At 34.9% G+C, this 20,255-nt stretch overlaps 1 protein-coding gene across 7 annotated transcripts in view; it reads right to left on the minus strand.

Moving 5' to 3' along the window:
* Positions 1–1,664: 1,664 nt before the first annotated feature.
* Positions 1,665–20,255, minus strand: part of LOC142350853 (uncharacterized) — a 105,839-nt gene continuing 87,248 nt past the window's right edge. For 6 of the 7 annotated variants that reach the window (XM_075402832.1, XM_075402831.1, XM_075402830.1 and 3 more), the window contains 4 exons: positions 16,670–16,799; positions 16,233–16,306; positions 13,512–13,631; positions 1,665–2,517 (listed from right to left, as the gene is read on the minus strand). In XM_075402832.1, coding sequence (XP_075258947.1) covers positions 2,310–2,517; positions 13,512–13,631; positions 16,233–16,306; positions 16,670–16,799 — 532 coding nt within the window. In that variant the 3' untranslated portion in view covers positions 1,665–2,309. Of the gene's footprint in view, positions 2,518–12,021; positions 12,185–13,511; positions 13,632–16,232; positions 16,307–16,669; positions 16,800–20,255 lie in introns of those variants that run through there. The other variant, XM_075402836.1, reaches the window with a different exon arrangement.

Below are 20,255 nucleotides of genomic sequence, written 5' to 3' on the forward strand. Positions count from 1 at the left end.
GATTTTCATTGCAATGCAGAAATTAAAACAGGTTAGTGGATTGAGACTGAGTTAAACATGGCCACCAAGGATACAACAATTTCCTGCCTCTAGGGTATTTTTACTTATCATTAAAATGTTGGGGATATTTTGGCTAAAAACAAATGTGGTTTTTCTGGAACAATCTGCAACTTAATTCAGATAAAGATATTTTGTCAGAAATGACAAATAGATTTTAAAAAAGATTGTCAATTGATCCCTATTACTTTTTTTAAAAAAAACAATCATTCTTTGTGAGTAAAATATGAATAATCAGAACTATTTGGTGCTTACAAAAATCAATTCATAGAAACTTTTGCTTGTCCGTTTGACAGTTTTGAAAACCGCTTAACATTGTCATTATCTTTCATTTGAAAACTTTGTCGTAATGCCTCAAAACCAATTAGAAAAAAAATTTGTTCAAAAAGTAAAACAGAACAATAAAAATAAAAGTCAAATTGCCGCATTTGAAAAAAAAATTAGAAGCAAGGAAACGAAAAGTTATTACCATTCGAGAGAATATGTTACCCGTTCACAAAGAAAAGGCCAAGAAAAGGGAAAATTTGTTCAAAAAGTAAAACAGAACAATAAAAATAAAAGTCAAATTGCCGCATTTGAAAAAAAAAATTAGAAGCAAGGAAACAAAAAGTTATTACCATTCGAGAGAATATGTTACCCGTTCACAAAGAAAAGGCCAAGAAAAGGGAATGATGTTGAAAAGCAAAATCAAAAAAGTAGTTTTTTTATAAAGTTCAAACACAATTTACTACAAAAGGATGAAAAGCACCTTTCCAACTATTAGTGGAAGAACAATTTTGAATTCAGTCTTCTGCTAGATCAGTCACCCTCTCAAAGTTTTGCAGAAATATTGAATAACAAATAAATTGAAAAAAAAACATAGAAATTGATTAAGTTTTTTTGTCAATAAAATTGACTGTAGAAACATATATTCCCAATGCAACAAGTGCATCGCTAAGATGACAATTTTGACGATTTAGAAACACTTTTTTGCATTTTCCTTTGAAAATTGGATTGATTTGAAATAAGATGCTGACTGAACAACACTTCATTCAAAATTTTTACGTTTTTAATTGATGATGTGCATATCATGAGCACGTTTATCTTAAAATTATCAAGTATTTCTTTGCTAAATTTTCAGTACCCCAAAGTTCATAGAGCTTGTATCATAAGCTGTGTAACAACAATTGGGACTAGGCTTTTTCTAATATTTCAACAGCAAACGTTTTTACATTGCCGCGCAAAGTGATCATTAAATCTTGTGCCTTCACGCCACTTTTTCTGTAAAATTCTAATCGTTAAATAATTGCTGAAAATCAATTGTTTTGTTTATCGCGGATTAAGAAAAGAAGTTGCGCATTAGCTGATACTCATGAATTGCTCTTTAACATAATTTGGTTGCAAAAAAAAATAGCTGAAATAATTAATAAGGATGCTCGAGAAGCAATGTTTAAGACTAATAGAACATTTGGGGGAAAATAGTGACAAATTTGGTTTAATCTCATTTCAATCAAACATATTCTTTTAATATTTGAAAATTATCTCTGTTAATGGTCGCTTGCTGATATCAGGCCTTCAGTATAATTAGGTTCCAAAGTTCAATTCTTTGTCACGAAGATTTTGAAAAGTTTATGATCTAAACTCTGAATTTAGATTTTGCGAAACTTAAGAGTTTATACTGATATTTTATTAAAAAATTCAAGTGACCAATTAGTCAACTGCCAATATCTGTTGCCTTCAAATTAATTTCAACCTTTCCCAATTTCCATTAATCTGCGGTAAGAAGTGATATCAAAAGTCCACATCTCTTTAAACGGCATCAGATATCAGATACAAAATGTTGCTGGTTAATAAAATTAATAACTACAATTTACAAATTTAGATATTAACAAACCGCATTGTGACATATTATTTCAGCGCGTGAAAAAATTTACCCACAGGTGACCCACTTTTGGATACCAAAAGATAAAATTTCGAAAGTTCGTATCAAACGATTGGGTTATCGTGGCTCGAATACAGGCCCAATATCGCCACAACCCCCCACTTTTTTTACTTGTTTTTTGTTTGATCTGTTTGTTTCTCACCGTGAACTAAATCTTAAGAGCAACTGAAGCCAGTGTGAACAAATTGATTCGCATTTATGCATCAGAATGGTTTGCATAGCTTAAACGTCATAACTTAACACTCATTTACACATTCTACGTGGGGGAGAAGGAAACAGTTGCTGGATGTTTTTGTTGTTATTGTTGTTTACAAAGATTGTAAATAAAAGTTTAAGCATGCAGAGTCCAGTCAAGTCGGAAGTCGGAGGGAAGTAGTTCTTCGTCCTCGTATGTCTCGATGACGATGATGACAACCCCGTCAATTGAAGAGAACTCCAGTGGACCTAGATCTCCTCCCTTTCCAGTGGAGATTAACACTTCCGCGTCCTCTCGCACTTCGTAGACTTTCATACCTTCGTTTTTCGGCTCTACTTTGCACCTGGAAACCATCACAATGATAACGGTGGCACCCGGACTCAGCTTGCAGTTGAAAACAGTACTGAGCCAGCAGAAATTTCATCATGTATACTTTAATGGACTTTATTATGTTCATGTCAGTTTTTAAAGATTACAGAGCTTTTGGCAGAAATATTGAAAATGACTCACTAGAATATGATTTTGCTCTTTCTGTTTTCAATCTGAAAATTGTTCATTTACGACTGTTTACGGTCGGGACATTCTTTGTTACAGCAACTTAAGCGTCTGAACATGCAGTTTTACCGCAATTTTTACTACTTTCCATGAACAAATTAAGAGATAATTAGGCCCGCTTCTGTTTGCTCAAGAGGGCAATTAACTCTACTAAAGTTTGTCTTCTGAACCGCAAAGCCCTCAAATTCATCACTCAATATTCATGCGCATGATTCCTACAATAGTACTATTTAAAGAAAATAGGTATTGAAATTGTCGTACGGTGATAGATACCTTTCTTGTATCTACACTCGTACTTTAATCTATGTATGTCTGAATACTCCATTTGAAGGGCGAATGCCTATTTAGTTCATTTTGTTGCTAACTTCTTACTAACTTCCTCCCACTTTGCAAGTAATGTCTGTTCATGCTGTCTAATGATTTCATACTGTAAACAAATCTAATTTTACTTCCCGGATGTTTGATCAAATGTTGAACAAATCCATTTCTTCATTTTGTTTAACTCTAGTTGTCACTCTTCCCATTTTCAGCGCTATCGCTTAGTTGAATTAAATCTTTGTCAAACGCTTCTCAATTGGACTAACTAAATAGAAATCAACCATTCGCGACGCGATTGCCTAATCGCCACGTAATCGACAAAAAGTAGATAACACATTCGCCATTCGCGACGCAATTGCCACTTTCTATTTGGATAATACCAATCGCAACACAATTGACCCAACTCACATTGATTGAGTACAACATGGCGCAGTCAGCAGCGGACTCAAAGAAAACTCCACTGCACATAGAAGCCTTTTGGGAGAAACCCACAGCAACACCCACTCTAACGTGGGACAAATGGACACAAAATTGGAAACTTGCTCTTCTCGCCAAGGAAGGAATACAACTTGACACTCTCTTAGATGATCCTCCTGCATCAGTGAACTATCCACCCGAACCTACATATGAAGAACCAGTAGAAAACCATACGCAGGCCACAGAAAGAGATCGTAAGGTTCGAAACCAGCAGTTGAAAGTGAACTGGCAAAACAGATGCAAGAAGGCTGATGAAATTGGAATTCTCTGTGGAGACAAACCATGGACACTCTGTGAGCAGAAGACGATATCGCTGCTGTATCTAAGCATTGGCACAGAGGGGCGTCGAATCTTCAAGAGCAAATACCCACACTTTCAAGTAGAGAAACAACCTCTAAAAGATTTGTGGCAGGCAATGGAGGAGTCATTCACAAAGGTTCGTAACATAACCTACGATCGTTTCGTATTTTATTCATGCAAACAACAAAAGGGAGAGTCAGTAGAGAGTTTCTATGGTCGTCTCATAGAACTGGCAGAAAATTGCAACCTCGGAAGCGAAGAAACAACACTAATTCGTGATGCTTTCATACTCAATATGCTTGATCACGAAACTCAAAAGGAGTTGTTGAAGGAAACTGTGGAACCACCAAAAGCACTAGAAATTGCCATACAAATGGAAATGGGAGCACAAAATCAACAGAAAATTAACCAAAACTTAATGACAAGTAATACATCTGTAAATTACATCAACAATAGCTATATTCGCAATCGCAACGCGAATGCACCTCCAGCAAAACGTGACTTCACACGCTATCCAACTGTCCCTGCAAACTATCAGTATACAAGTGTTTGTACCGATTGTGGTCTTCGCTGGAGTCACAACCACAAACAGATTTGTCCTGCGAATGGAAAAAAATGCCACAATTGCGGTATTTTGGGTCATTTTGCTCGAAAATGTCGAAAACCAAAGAAGCAGCAGAATTCAACACAGAAAAATCAAAAAGCAAACGTAAATCAAATTGAACAATCACCAGAAAAAAGCGATGACGAGGAATCAGTAAACTATATAACAAGCTATCAACAATTGTACCAACAAGTATACGACTCAAACTACGAAACTGACTCAGACGACTACGTGGCAGCTATATCTTCAGATTCAGTTCATCAACTGGAGCCACTGAATGTGGAAGTACAGATTGGAGAAATACAAACATCGGCAATGATCGACTCTGGTAGTGCTGTGAGTATTATAACAAAAAGTCTAGCAAACAGAATCCTACAATCAACTAAATCTGCAAGATGGACAGATTCGTCAGAAAAAAGGAACCTAAAAACGTTCTCCAACGAACCAATCAAAGTCATCGGGCATTTGGAAACTACAGTGACCTACAACCATTGGAAAGATGTATCAGCAATGTTGACAGTGGTAGATGACGGCCACAAAAACATAATTGGAAGAGATCTGTTTGGCCCACTGAGGATTGCAGTTGTCCAACAACAACCAGAAACTGGTAAATGTGTGAATAACATCACTAATTCTGCATGTAAAATTAAAGAGACAGTTGCGACGCGATTTCCACATTTAGTATCAAGAATTGGTCTATCTAAGACACATGTAGCAAAATCAAAGTTTCATCAAAAGTTTACAGCAAAGCATCAAAAAGGCCGACGTGTTCCGATAAATCTCCAACCTCGAGTTACAGATGAATTAGAAAGACTACAGACAGAAGGCCATATTGAAAAATTATCTAGTTGTTCGGATGAAAACTTCATATCCCCAATCGTAATAACCGTAAAGAAAGACCAGTCAATAAAGCTAGCACTAGATTCAAAAGTTCTAAATAAAGCAATACACAAAAACAAATATCAAATGCCAAATATTGAAATGTTAATTGATACCATCTCACAACACTTGACAAGTACACACAACAGTCAACAAGCCTACTTCACCACATTAGACCTCAAATACGCATATAGTCAATTAAAATTACATCACGAAACAGCAAAACACTGTAATTTTAATATAATATGTGGTGAATCTACTGGTACATATAGATTCAAAACAGGTTTCTATGGTCTCACAGACATGCCGGCGGAATTTCAAAAAGCCATGGACTATACTCTAGTAGGTTTGCAAAACACATACTGTTTCTTGGATGATATAATAATCGTTAGTACAGGCACTGAAGCAGACCATTTAGCTTTAGTTTTCAAATGTCTTCAAAAGCTAGATGACGATAATTTGAGAATTAATTTACAAAAATGTCACTTTGCAAAATCAGAAATAGAATGGCTCGGTTACAAATTTACACAAACAGGTATATCACCATTAGAAAGCAAAACAGCTGCAATTCTCACAATACCACCACCAACAACATTAAAACGTCTTAGATCATTTCTAGGATCAGTCCACTATATCGGTAAATTTATACCACACCTAGCACAATTATGTCACCCTCTCAGACCACTACTAAAGAAATCAGTAAAATTCGTCTGGACAGATGAACACACAAAACACTTTAATCTAATTAAAGAAAAAATAGCAAATAGTACTGAAAATAGTCATTACAATCCCAAATTAGACGTTCGAGTAAAATGTGACGCTTCACGCTCAGGATTGGGGGCAGCTTTAGAACAAAATACACCAGAGGGTTGGAAGCCAATTGCATTCGCGTCACGATTTCTCAACACAACAGAAGAACGCTACAGTGTCAACGAATTGGAACTATTGGGGATAGTGTGGTCAATTGACTATTTTAAATATTATCTATACGGAAAAAATTTCACGGTAGTAACAGACCACAGAGCCCTTATCAATACTTAAAGAACATCGATCTAATAAATCATATAACAGCCGTTTGTCTCGCTGGATAGATAGACTGTTACCATACAATTTCACAATCGAACATATGCCAGGTGCAAAAATGGGACTTGTTGATTACATTTCTAGAAACCCCTTCGCTAGAGCTAAAAAGATATCTACTTATGACGAACATTTTGTTGTAGCAACAATTTCTAAAATTTGTGATTCAATGAAACATCTTATAGTGAATAAAGAAACAACAACTAAAAAATTTCAGACCATATTAAAGTCAAATATGCCACCACAACAAATAAAACCTCCATTCGCACCGCGATTAACCACACAGTTAAACATTAATTCGACAAAATTTCAATTACCACTTGCACCGCAATTAACAACTTCACAGTTGAAACCTCCATTCGCATCGCAATTAACACTTAGAAATTCAAATGTTAACACTCATTTTGATCATCCATTTGCGCCGCAAATGCCACTTAAAACTAGCAAATTACAATTTGTACCAAATCAGCATAAAGTCAATAATTCACATTCCATTAGCAAATTCGCTGCAAAAGAGGTGCAAATGTCAGACAGTAAAGAATGTGAACAATTTGAACAATTAGTCCCAATTCAACCCATTAATGGCAATAAAGCAACTAATCCACCAAATAACACCAAATTAAGCGCGAAAATACCCAAATTCGAGTATAAATACCACACACCCAAAAAAAAGTCGCTTTTTGCCCAAATTCAGCGTTCGAACAATTACTTCGTAAATAAAGAGAACGAACCTTTAAAATCAAAAAATACTATAAACAGCCTCAGAATTACGTCAAAATCAAAAGCAGTCCGTTCAAAATCAACACCAGCAAAAGCACGAGTCACCTTTTCTGATACAACCCCATCGACCCCAGAATCAAACAACACAAGCCGTACCGAAACTCCGACAGGTAGCATGATCGATGAAACAGATGACCTGATGTTTAACGAAACACTTCAAAAAGTGTTCAGCAAAAAATTCCTCGCAATATTAACGGGGAAGGATGCCATCCTAAAAGAGGTACGAGACTGTGTATTACGAGACGACGCTGAAAGACTGCAGGAAATTAGTCCGTATCTCCACTCATATTGGAGAGACTTGAGTGTAAAAAAACGGATGCGTCTGTCTAAACGAAAGGATAGCAATCCCCAAAGCTATTAAGGATGCTGTACTCGAGGACATGCACTCTACTCATCCGGGCAGTTTTGCAATGTTATCGTTGGCTCAGAATATCTGGTGGCCTTATATCCACAGGGATATATTGGCAAAAGCCAGTGAATGCAAGGCATGCACTGAAATCGGTAAGAATCTTAAACCAGTGATTTCGCACCGCAAATGGACACCTTTACCTAAGTGTAGTGAACCGAATGAGGAAATACAACTAGATTTTGGTGGACCAATTTTAAATGAGAAAGGCATAGAACAATATTTTTTTACAAGTATAGACAGATACTCTAAATACCCTACGGCAGAAATAGTAAACAATGCATCAGGCCCAAATGTAGTTAAATTCTTAAATAATTATATATATCAACACGGAGTACCCAGAACTATTAGATTAGATCAGGCTAAATGTTTTACAGGAAAAAAGTTTGAGACATTTTGTGCTGAAAATAATATTACACCTATATATGCACCAGCAAATGACCATAGAGCAGTCGGATTAGTAGAACGTATTATTCAAACAATTAAACGACAATTATCTTGCATGAAATCACAATTAAATAAAAAATTTCATTTAGAAAATTCATTGAAAGCAATAATACAACGATTAAGAATATCAAAACAAAAAACATTAAATATTACACCATTTGAGGCACATTTTGGCAGAAAATGTAATACACCTATATCAAATATCACTACTAAACCTAATAATAAAAATTTGAACTATAATGCCATAATTAATTATTATTTAGACGAGGACACAATCCCAGGTCGTTCGTACTTAACGGAGGAACAGTGGGCCGACACTGCGTTATGCTCCGACACCGAAATAGAAAAGGTCATTTGCGCTGCAAGTTCTCGCGCAAGATTGGAGCAAGAAAAACGCAAGGACGGAGAGACAAGATTCATTAAACCCGAAGCCATTTGCCGCGAGATGCCATGCTCCGAAAGAAGTATTCAAGTTAAATTGGCCAGAAAGCGACACGAAAGCCAACGACAGAAAAAGAATTTAGACGGTCTCTACGAAGTACTAGCGCCAGGGAGCACCGTCTGCAAAATAAGCCCGACAACGAGCGTTATAAAGGAGCCATATAAACAGGAAGTTAGAGTCCGGAATTCTGACATCGCGAAATTCGGAACGCGAGCTGAACGCGAAACAAAATTAATAGAATACATAGATCGCCGCCCGCAGAAAATAACAGAAAAAACATTAGAGCAGAAAATTCAACTTCACAAAAAGGACCTAATTCGAAAAAACACCGGGGACAAGAAAATTAAGAGGAATAAACGACAAGCCGACGATGTAAGCATAGTTTCTTCTGGACGTTCTTGTATTTCAACAACAAGCAACATCGCATGATCACTAAAGATGCGTATTCCGAAAAGGAATCCAAAATATGACACAGCTTTCCTAAACAGACCTGATTTAGTACAAGTGCTCAACATAAGTCCAATTGCGCCGCAAATGGATGATTCGACTGTAGCAGGACCATCTGCATCACAAACAACATCACCGACACCTACACACCCGACACCAATTTTGAAGAAAACTTCAAAACGTAATTTAACCATAAGCGATACGTCGGACTCTGATACTTCATCTGTCAGAAGAAGTAAACGAACTTTAAAGAAAAAGAAGACCCAGACAATAGTTGAAAAGGTTCGCAATACCGAAGGATATGTCGACGATCAAGACATAGAAACTGTAGGAGATTCGTATCAGAACATTGATGACCGACCAGAACAGCCGAGAGAGATGACCGTATTACAAGCGGAAACGGCTGAACAAAGTGACACGAATAAAAACTTTATTAAAACAAACTTCCTCTCTCAAACTTATATTTTACTTATTATTTAATATTTTACTACTTACTAACCGGTGAATATTTATTAATTTTCTGATTTTAATTAATAATTTATTTTCTTTCCAAGAGGGGAGAAATGTCGTACGGTGATAGATACCTTTCTTGTATCTACACTCGTACTTTAATCTATGTATGTCTGAATACTCCATTTGAAGGGCGAATGCCTATTTAGTTCATTTTGTTGCTAACTTCTTACTAACTTCCTCCCACTTTGCAAGTAATGTCTGTTCATGCTGTCTAATGATTTCATACTGTAAACAAATCTAATTTTACTTCCCGGATGTTTGATCAAATGTTGAACAAATCCATTTCTTCATTTTGTTTAACTCTAGTTGTCACTCTTCCCATTTTCAGCGCTATCGCTTAGTTGAATTAAATCTTTGTCAAACGCTTCTCAATTGGACTAACTAAATAGAAATCAACCATTCGCGACGCGATTGCCTAATCGCCACGTAATCGACAAAAAGTAGATAACACATTCGCCATTCGCGATGCAATTGCCACTTTCTATTTGGATAATACCAATCGCAACACAATTGACCCAACTCACATTGATTGAGTATAACAGAAATAAAGAATTTTGGACTAAACATTCAATTAAAACAAAATCAAGACATGTATCACGTTAGGAATCGGTAAAATAAACAAAGAACTAGCGATGGAAGTTCAAAAACAGTTTTAGTTTAGTTTAAGATTTATGTTGGTCAGTTTTAGTTTGTATTGGTCTAAATTAAGTAGCTCCGTTTTAGTTTCACTTGATTGATGTTTTGAGCAATTGTAGTTGTCGCAGGATGTTCACCGGAGGTTTCAGGGGACTTTTCCTCTGCGTCTTTAGACCGATCCATCGGATCGACATCTGTCAGGAACGTTCACAGGAATAATAAAAACATAATTTTTGCTCAAGATTAGTCTTTTCGGGTCCAGAAAATTTCATACCTTAGTTATTAGGCTCTACTTTGCACCTGGATTTCATTGCAATCAAATCGATGGCGAGAAAAATCAATTTTAGCCCCAGATTTTAGCCCCAAGTTCATACCTTTGTTTTTTGGCTGTCATTTAAACCACTAAATCACGAATGCTACCTGTGTTGAGGATAACGACGACAAAAATGACAATCTTTTGTAAAAAATCGTTGTCTCTTACTTGCAAGGAGGGATCGCTTTTCAGCGTTTTTTTGTCGTTTCGTACATCGTATATTTTTTGTGAGAAATCGACGTTTTTTGATAGATTTTTTTCGTTTCTTACGTCGTTTTTTCCTTAGAATTCGTCGTATTTTGATAGTTTTTCGTTGTTTTTTAACCGCTTCTTTTCAACGCACAAAAAGCGTTGAGTTGGAAGAAGACGCTCAATTTTAGTCTATTTTATCTGATTTGATTTTTGGATGTTTGTTTGAATTATAATTTTTCAGATCCTCAGGTCTTACTGTTTTTAAAATAGATGTTCATATGAGTTCTTCTTAAATCTTCTTGAACCAGTACCTAAATATTCAGTCAAGATATTCTTTTAATTCGGATCCCAACTGAGGGAAAATTTCGAAACTAGGTGGCGGATTTAATTTTATGTTTTTGGCCAGTAAAATCTTCCAAACTTTTTAGGTAATTTTTCCCCTAAATCAAAGGCATTTTAATGTGGCCGACAGTAGGCATGCTAAATCAGGTAATTTTTCCCCTAAATCAAAGGCATTTTAATGTGGCCGACAGATATTTGGATTTTTATAGCTGACTGTTTCGCAGTTCCAAAAATTCAAGAGTTTTTTGTTAATGGAAGTTGTCTAAGCGCTTTTCTGCAAATTAAAATTACGACATGGAACATGAAATTAAAATTACGAAATGGAATTAATGGAAGAGACAAAGTTTGAACCGAGCATTTTTTCATAGACTCATGCTCTTTTTTGTTGATCAATTAAACCTATTAACCCATAACACAACAGACAGTTTTGATTTCGAGCTGGTCTAGACCTCGATATAAAGACGATTTCTTACAAGTGAAAAATGGAATTCCTCAACACGGGTAACAAGTATCACAAACTGAGAGAGTTCCAGATTTGTCTTGTTGACCGGGAACTTTCTCCTAGATGCAGAGAATAATCATCCAAAATCTGCGGAAACTTTTAAATGAACTGGCTATTTCCGTTTTTTGGTATCTTTGGATTGATGCGTTGAAATTATTAGTATCTTCGATTTTAAACATGATAATTTCAAAATTGCAATCTATTGTAGTCTAATTTAAAAACTTTTCAGATCTTGAGTTTTGGTACTGTAGCCTTGTTCAAATCTTTTTTCATGTTTACTTGTCGTAAAACGGAAACTCATACGATGACTTGAGGGATTTTTGCAAGCGCTTCTAGGATAAAATTAAACTATTTTTTTATTGTTGAAATAATTTTTATGTTTTCCCCAAATAAGCGAAGCAAGATTTAGCGATGACGACAGAAATTTGTCAAGAAACCATTGCTAGTCAGCATTTTCTAAAAGATGCTCAAAGCTGTGCCAAAAATGTTGAAATCTGGAAAGTTTTGGCAACGTGCATCTGTTGATTTCATTTCCGAGGTACTCCGGGAAAATGGGAGTCAAAACAGTTGTGGCGGCAGGAAAAGCAATGAAGCAAGAAGTATAATGATGATTTGTGTTGTGTGATGATTTACAAATATCGTCAATTGATCTACTAATTTAAGATCAAGTATAGCTCGTGGTAAGATATTCGAAGAATGATTTTGAAGCGGAAAAAGGAATTGAAATGAATTCTTACTCGTACGCGACGCATGATCTTTAATGTTGAGATATAGTCCCTGGAAAAAACGAAGCACACTGTTTATAAATTGTATCTATCTTGCATTCAATGCATGACCTCAGAATCTGATAAAAAATATTAATGAATAAATTATCATCGAAAGAGTACTAACGAGGAACTAAGAGGCATAGCCATCAAGAAACAATGTTGCTAAAAGTTTCTATAACTGTACCGGTGATTATATTAGTGACTGAAAATACTGATAGATACACTCTTGTATGTACCTTCAGACCTAACATCATCATTGGACTTTTCGAGTACTTATATCACTGAGCGAAGCTAAATGCTTTTTTTTCATGTGTTTCTCATTAAGTTGATGCAAATATAGTCTCTCTCCCATAAAGTTGGAGTAATCGAAAGTTCGAAAAACGTTCGAACGTCCGAATATTTTAACTTTATGGGACAGACTATAATCTAATATGATGACAGCCTTTATTATGAGGACATTTCCTTTATTTTACTATTTAATCAATTGAAGAAAACTTTTTAAAAATAATTTACTATGCTAAAGTCGTTAGGCTCAAAATTTAAGAAAATTTTTTCGACTCAAAAGTTCACCAAAATCTGAAATATAAATGGCTTTTTCACAATCAAAGATGAACATTCGGAAACAACTACTTGAAATTTAGCTTTAAAAATCTATTTGTGACCAGTTGCATTACAATTTACCCAGTGCAAAAACACCCAATGTGTCAAAACAATCAATGCCATGATGCCCAATTTATTCCCTTTGATCTTGTCCGTCAAATATCCCATCACAAAAAAGCAGTATTACACATGCTTTAATATAATTCAGCGGCTATTTGATCACATGTTTGGTTGTGATATTTTTGTATTAAGTCCCACGGGACACTGAGGCATAGTCATGGCGCACGTTGCATGGCCAAATGAACTAGAGTTACATTTAGAAATTGTTAAATTAATTATTATACATCTTCCGTATAGCATTATTTGGCTAATAGTCCTTCTGATAATATTAACCAATTGGGTAATTAAAATACTGGGAAGTACAATTTGCGTATTTTGGTACATTGGGTAAATTGTCATTGGGGAATTTTGTCCTCTGACACGTATTGACGCTAACACGTCAAATAGCTCTCAAATAAGACTCAAATCAAAAGACCACGTTTGGAAACTGGTAATCAATAAATTATCATACATTAATCTTGGTAACCTTGCGATATTATAACGGGAAATTATGAATGTTTTTATATGGAACCACCTAATTTCTAATTGTTAATAAAACTTCTAATTAATAATAAAATTTGGCCTTCCAAGATATCTAATGTGAAAAAAATAAAGATTTTAAGAATGATTATGCTCACCCGAACTCCAATATTCCATCAGGGTTCTTGTAAATGACCTCTAAAGATCCCTTTGGTTTAGTCCAACTGATGTGACCACTTTCAGAGTTGAAGATCACTCGCTCGTCTTTGAAGTGACCACTGCAAACAACATAAGTGCCAGCCATTTGAAAATCAATCTTGCGTTACCCATATTTAGACCTCGACTTAGGAAAAGACTATATAATTCTAATAGGGGGTCCAATATTGACTAGAAATACAAGGTCAAGAACATTGTTAAAGTCGAGGTAAAGTCTTTTCATAGCATTTTTTGGTCGCCCAGTGAATGGAAACTTGATACACCTTGATCTTGACATCTTAAGCAAAACTTGAAACATCTTGCCGAAAACTTGAAACACCAAAATATCTTGGAAAATACTGATAAATCTTGGTAAAATCTTATCAAGATAAACCAAAAAAGTTTCCTGATAGCTCTTGACAAAATCTTGACAAATCATAATAACACTTATTATCATTTCTGATCGCTGCTCGATGTATTTCGTCCTCAGAAAAGTAATCAAAGTCGTCTGAAAACTCAACACACTAAATAAAGTCAAGGTAAAATTTGCTAAGACAAAGTTAAGGTAACGTTTACCATAACAACCATGCAAAGATCTTGCAAGTTCGTACAAATCCTGATATTTTCATGGTAAGTACCATCTCAAGATCTTGGCGAGATTTACCAAAATTTAATTGTTTCTGATCAGATTGTATCAAAATTTAGTTCACTGGGCGATAATATGGATGTCTTCGCATGGTCAAATCAAATTATCGGAGGTTTGAGGATTTCGCAGATTGGAAAAGCATTATTTAAGTCCTCATTGACATTTAAATGCCTAAAATGAATAACGCGTACATTTTACGCCATGGCAGGGAGTTGAACTCACGCGTGTCTAGTTGACTGCCCCTAAATATGATTTTTGCAACAATAACTCTGCTATAATTTGTCCTAGGAGGTTGCAACGCTGTCAAACATTTCAAAGGTCAGACGACAAATTTAAAATAAGCAGATATGCAGTGTTTTGGTGTTCATTTGAATGTCGAAAAAGTATTCGGTCATTCGCTTGCGTTGCAACTTTACGGGGTTAATTTCATTAAGGTTCAATACGGCCCAACCACAGTCGACACCTCCAAGCCATTTACGCATAAGATACTCATCAAATACTCAATAAGGAATAACGAAAACCACAAGAACTCAAAACTAATACATGTCACCGTAACGTATTATTAAGTTTAAATAATATTTAGTGTCGTTATACCATATTACCCAGTATTCATAAAACACTTAACTAAAATTTTACATTAAAAATGAGGCAATGAGTTTAATTTATCTCCGTGGTTTTTGACTAGAAATTTAGTTCAAAAAAAGTATATTTGTATTAGGCAGAGTTGCAATCGTTTCTTTGTTAGGAATTCCGCCAAAATGGTGATGAGAAAAAAGAATACACGTTATACATTTGAAGCCAACGTTTTTGATATCAGAGTTGTTATTTGAAATTTCAACAAGATTGTTAAGATTTTGTGTTTTTAGTGACCAGGAAACATCATTTTTTCAATGAAATGAGTGTATTCTTAGATCATATTTTCGTATATTATTGATAATCGTATAATGAATAGCAATATCAGCACAAAACGGAGCATTAGGTAGCAAAAAATGCAAGAAAAATAAATATTTCCGTTCACGGGGGAAAATGCAGTTTTAAAGTTTGTTTGAAAAGAGTGTAGGCTATGCTTTCAACCCTTACGCTACTTACGCTTTACTTAAAACAGTGTACGTTAATAAGCGTACGTTATAACATGCCAAAATTCAGGTGCCTGAAGTTAAAATGCTTGATGTGCCTGCATGCATAGCCAGATGTTGACTTTCATTGACTTTTTGTAAATATAAAACGTGCAAATTGCGTGTTTTAAGCACTGTGAGCAACATTACTTGACTCCGCAGAAATCATTCCAAAATGCTAGCTCATTATCTCGACCCACTACCACCGGTTCTTGAAAGTAACAAAAATTCTGACACGTACCGAGCTCCAAGTGTTAATCAGCACTGGGCAATTGTAAATGCAAGTCTCCCATGTAGTATAATTTGCTCGCTTTCTCACTTGAAATTTGCTTCTTTCAAGCGTATTTTAACGGCACAAAAGACGAAAGTTTCAACAGTCACAGTGGCGCAATAAGGATGACAAATAGCTTGTGAGAGGGAGAGCGTGGAATCCATCCCCGTAAGGAACTTTTTGCACTTGGCTTAGAGTTGTAAAATTTTGGCCAACTCTGACAAGTCTTAAATGTGTTATGATCATAGCTCTGAATCAGTACTGATATCGAGACTTGGAATTAGCCTTGCCCAGTATTGATATTGACTTGGCGTTAAGTACGGGCAATGACTTCAATCAGTTTCGCGTAATCTATAATGCCTCTGTTAGTTTTCATTAGTCCTTGAAGAATTAAAAACGCAGTTTTTTTTTAAATATCTCAATTTCTTTTTAGTTTGAGGCAGAAGCTCTTAGAGCTCCTCATTGATCCCACAATTTTCACAAAAAGAACTTGAAAAGTGCAACGCTCATATTAGATTAAAAATATTGAAGCTGAAGACTTCCTTGGATGCATCGGAAATTAACATTGTAAGCATCTATTCTGAGCCTCCTTGTTAACTTATCACTTCTAATTAATTAACTACTTGGGAGAAAAATGGGAAGTTTTTCTTACTGTCCTTCCCAGACTCCAGGGTCCCTGTCATTCTTGACCTCTCCAGGGTCGTGCTCGGCAACTTCATTCAAAACCTGAACAAACAAAGGCAATTTAAGGATCGTAATTTTTTGTTTAGAACATTTCGTAGACACATTTTACATTTCTCTGCTATCAAGTATGAAGAAAATTATCAGAAAAGATCTGTTTGAGTTTCCCAAATTCTCCCTGATTGTGTGCGACTGTGACTGTTCGCAAATCTATTCTGTTTCGGCCTCCAAATTTTGTATGCCCCCATTACAAATTATGTGTTGTTATATGGCACGTTAATATGTAAAAAATTAGCACGTGCGCCTGGAGGCATAAAATATATATGGTAGATCCCAGTTTACTATGCAAATTGGAGAAGAGAAGTTTTGCGGGGGGATGGGAGGTCAGCTTAGTCCATGTGTTAATACCTTCTTCTTTGGTCTGGTCTGCAACCCTGGAGAGCGTGGGGAGACTACTGGTTCTGGCACTACTGTGGGTCTGGCCAGAGTGGCACTGTCATCTTCTGGTTTGTTATCATCAACCTCGACTGTGTGCACTCTGAAACACACGTGATCAAAATTAGAAAGTTGTCCCAGAGATTCCAAAACTGAACTAATCACCAATGGTTATTACGAGTCATGACAGGAGCCAGAATTTTGAATATAGGTACACACTGTTAAGAGTACTGTTAAATTTGGACATTTCAGTCTCAGTAAATTGGGATAGTGGATTCCAAATATTTGCAATTGAGCTCCCATATAGTGTCGTACTTGGCGTAATTCCTGTATAATCACAAGCATATTTTAAGCTGACTTCTAGAAGAAATTGGAGAGAAATTAGAATCTATTCTATTCTTCGGATAATATTTTTTCTCGTAAAACTTTGAAGACAAATCCTTCTCGGGAAGGTTCGTTATATAAACCTTTCGTCACAGTTAATCAATGTCATTCAACATTACTCTAATTTAGATGATGTGTTCTCGTACTACTGAAATAGCAACTATACGTTCAGGGTAAAAGAAGTTTGTAATATGGAAGAAAAGGTTTTGAATAATAAACTGTTTCGTTTTTCAGAGCGAAAAAAATGAATGTGCAATATACTCTATGTGCAATGTAAAACATGCAATATATTCTATCGCGCAATATACGTGCAATATACTCTATCGTAAAACATTTACACGATTTTGTAAAAATTAACGGGCAAGCAGTCATATCTGAACTCAAGCAATCACCAAGAAAGCATTGCTTATTATTTGCCAAAAATTTTTATGCTTCTTTATTCGAACAGCGAGGCAACTGAACTGCAAATTATTGTGTCTAAATTAAAAAGAGCAAAATTTATACTATCAATCAATTGAAATACCTCAAAACTGGAACGACCTATTTTTGTTCCGACCCCACTTGTGGAGGGGAGGAACTATATACCCAAACGGGTTTTTTTTGTTCAGTCAATTTTGGCCGATCGATATATTCGTCGAAGAAAAATGTGAGTGGTATCATTAAAAAGCTAGCCCAGCGTAGAATTCAAAATTAAATTTTTTTTTTGATTTTCGTTTTTTTCGAGGAGTTATCGAGGATTGAAGTTTTGTGTGAACACGGGATATTTGTTCACTTTTAGTGTAGTTTTTCTCAAAATTCAAACATTTTCTATGGAAATAGTGTTTAAAAATTAAATTTCACGCCAAAAATGGATCAATTTTGTGTTCCTAATAGACTAAGGGCGATAAAAAATACTAGTTCTGGTCTCATAAGGAAGTTCACTATCAAAAAAAAATCGAAATCTATTTGAGAGCTCTTTTTTTTAATAAAATTTTTCTATTTTGCTTTTTTAAGTCACCTAAGGACAAATCATTTTTTATTTTGAGTTTCTATTAATGAAAAACCTCCATTACATTCAAATGAAGCCCAATGAACAAGAAACCTCGTTTTCAAGGAATTGCTCATGTTTTTTTTGGCTTGGATTCTGAGTTTTCGTAATTTTAAATGAAATTTTTTGTTTCTTTTTGAGGTTTTTTCCATTTTTTGGAGTCCTATGGCATTGATTCTTCGACTAACAGTGTAATTTGATCCATAATGAGCATTATGTGGACATATCTAGTACTTTGAGGGGACAGCTAATGGCTGTTAAGAAATAAAAAACAATTTTTCGATTTTTTTAACATTAAAGAATCATAAATTTACTATCGTGAACTGTAAGTCAGTACAGGGGTGACAGCACCCTCCTCCTACCTACTGCAACCAAATTAATCTGGTTAGAAATTTTATCTTCTAACTATTAGTTATATGACTTCAATGACACAGGATTTCAAAAAATTAAAAAAAAAATTGTATATTTTTGTATTATTGGTTACTTTTGAAATCTTATCACATTATCCTAATATTGATATCTCCCATTGGCTTAAAGAAGATATTCAGTGGATCACAGATAAAAATTGCATAGAAAAACTTATGGTTTAAACGGCTTCGACACCCTCTTCTCGCACTTTTCTTTTGAATTTTTGGTTTTTGCCTGTTTTTGTTGTTGTTTTAAAAGTCATAAGACTTATTGTGATATCTTATTGATTACCTATGCATGACCAACATAATTGTACTCCCATTGGGACATCCTTGAGCGTATTTATAGACTTTCGTTCAAAGCTATTGAAACTAATGGCTGTTAAAAATTTGAAAAAAAATTTCAAAAAATTTTTTTGAACACTAACAAATATTAAAGTTTTTTGTGAACTGTTATTCAGTGTCAGTAATGACAGGACCCACTTGCTTTCTATTGCACTTAAAAATAATCTGGTTAGCGGTTTTATCTATTACTATTGGTTATATGACTTCAATGACACAAGATTTCATGTCCTTTTTTTAAAATTTCTTATTGTTTATTTTTGTATTAATGGTTACTTTTGAACTCTTATCACATAATCCAAACATTTAACACATTATCAAAAAAAATTCAGCACCATTGGTTTATAGAGGATGTTCAGTGCATCACAGATAAATCTTTCAGGGAAAAGCTAATGGTTTAATTGGCTTCGACACTTTCTTCTCGCACTTTTCTACTGAATTTTTTTTGCCTGTTTTTGTTATTGTTTTCACAGTCATAAGACTTATTGTGATGTCTTGTTATTTTTCTGCGCAAGCAAACAGCATCTGTCCCCCATTGTGTTATACCTGAGCGTAGTTGTTGAGCTCCGTTGAAAGATTTTGAGTTTAATGGCTGTTAAGAGTTTAAAAATAATTTTTCGAAAATTTTTTTGATTAACCAATCCTAATATTTTTCTTGAAGTCTTGATAAATGTCAGTAATAACAGAATTTTTTTCCGTTCTTCTGCAGCCAAAATTAGTCTGATTTGCGGTTTTATCTTCTACCTATTAGTTTTAAAACTTCAATGCCACGAGATTTATTAATTTTTTTTTAATTTTCGGGTACTTTTATTTTATTTTTGGATCCTGTTGAAATCTTATCACATCAACCTTCTGCTGATATCGCCATTAGTTTAGAGAAGAAGTTCAACGGATCATAGATAAAGTTTTCAGAGAAGAGCTTACGAGTTGAATTGCTTCGACATTTTCTAATGGCACTTTTCTACTCAATTTTTGGTTTTTGCCTGTCTCTGTTGTTGTTTTCATAGTCAGTACCTTGTTGTAAAGGCTTATTGATGAAATATGATTGACAAACAAACTCGTTGTCCCATTGAGGCATAATTTAGCGTATTTAATGGCGTCCGTTGAAAGCAAATGAATTTAATGTCGTTGATAATACGTGTTTTCTCGATAATTTCGTGGTTCCAATGTATTTGTTCATAATTGTTGATATTTGAAATTATATTGATAAAAAAAAGAGAAATTCCATTGCTCTTAAAAAACAATAAAAAACAGAAAAGTTTTTAGTGAAAAGGTTCATTTTTTTAATGCCTTCGACTCTTTTCTCGCTCAATTTTTTCGTGAACTTGCTGTTTTTGTTCTTTAGGTAGACGTAAATTGATGACAGGTCTCATAGGCTTGTAATTAAGGATTGAATGAT

The sequence above is a fragment of the Convolutriloba macropyga genome, chromosome 12 (assembly GCF_964194025.1).
Source record: "Convolutriloba macropyga chromosome 12, txConMacr16.3, whole genome shotgun sequence".
In the NCBI taxonomy this organism is placed as follows: Eukaryota; Metazoa; Xenacoelomorpha; order Acoela; family Convolutidae; genus Convolutriloba; species Convolutriloba macropyga.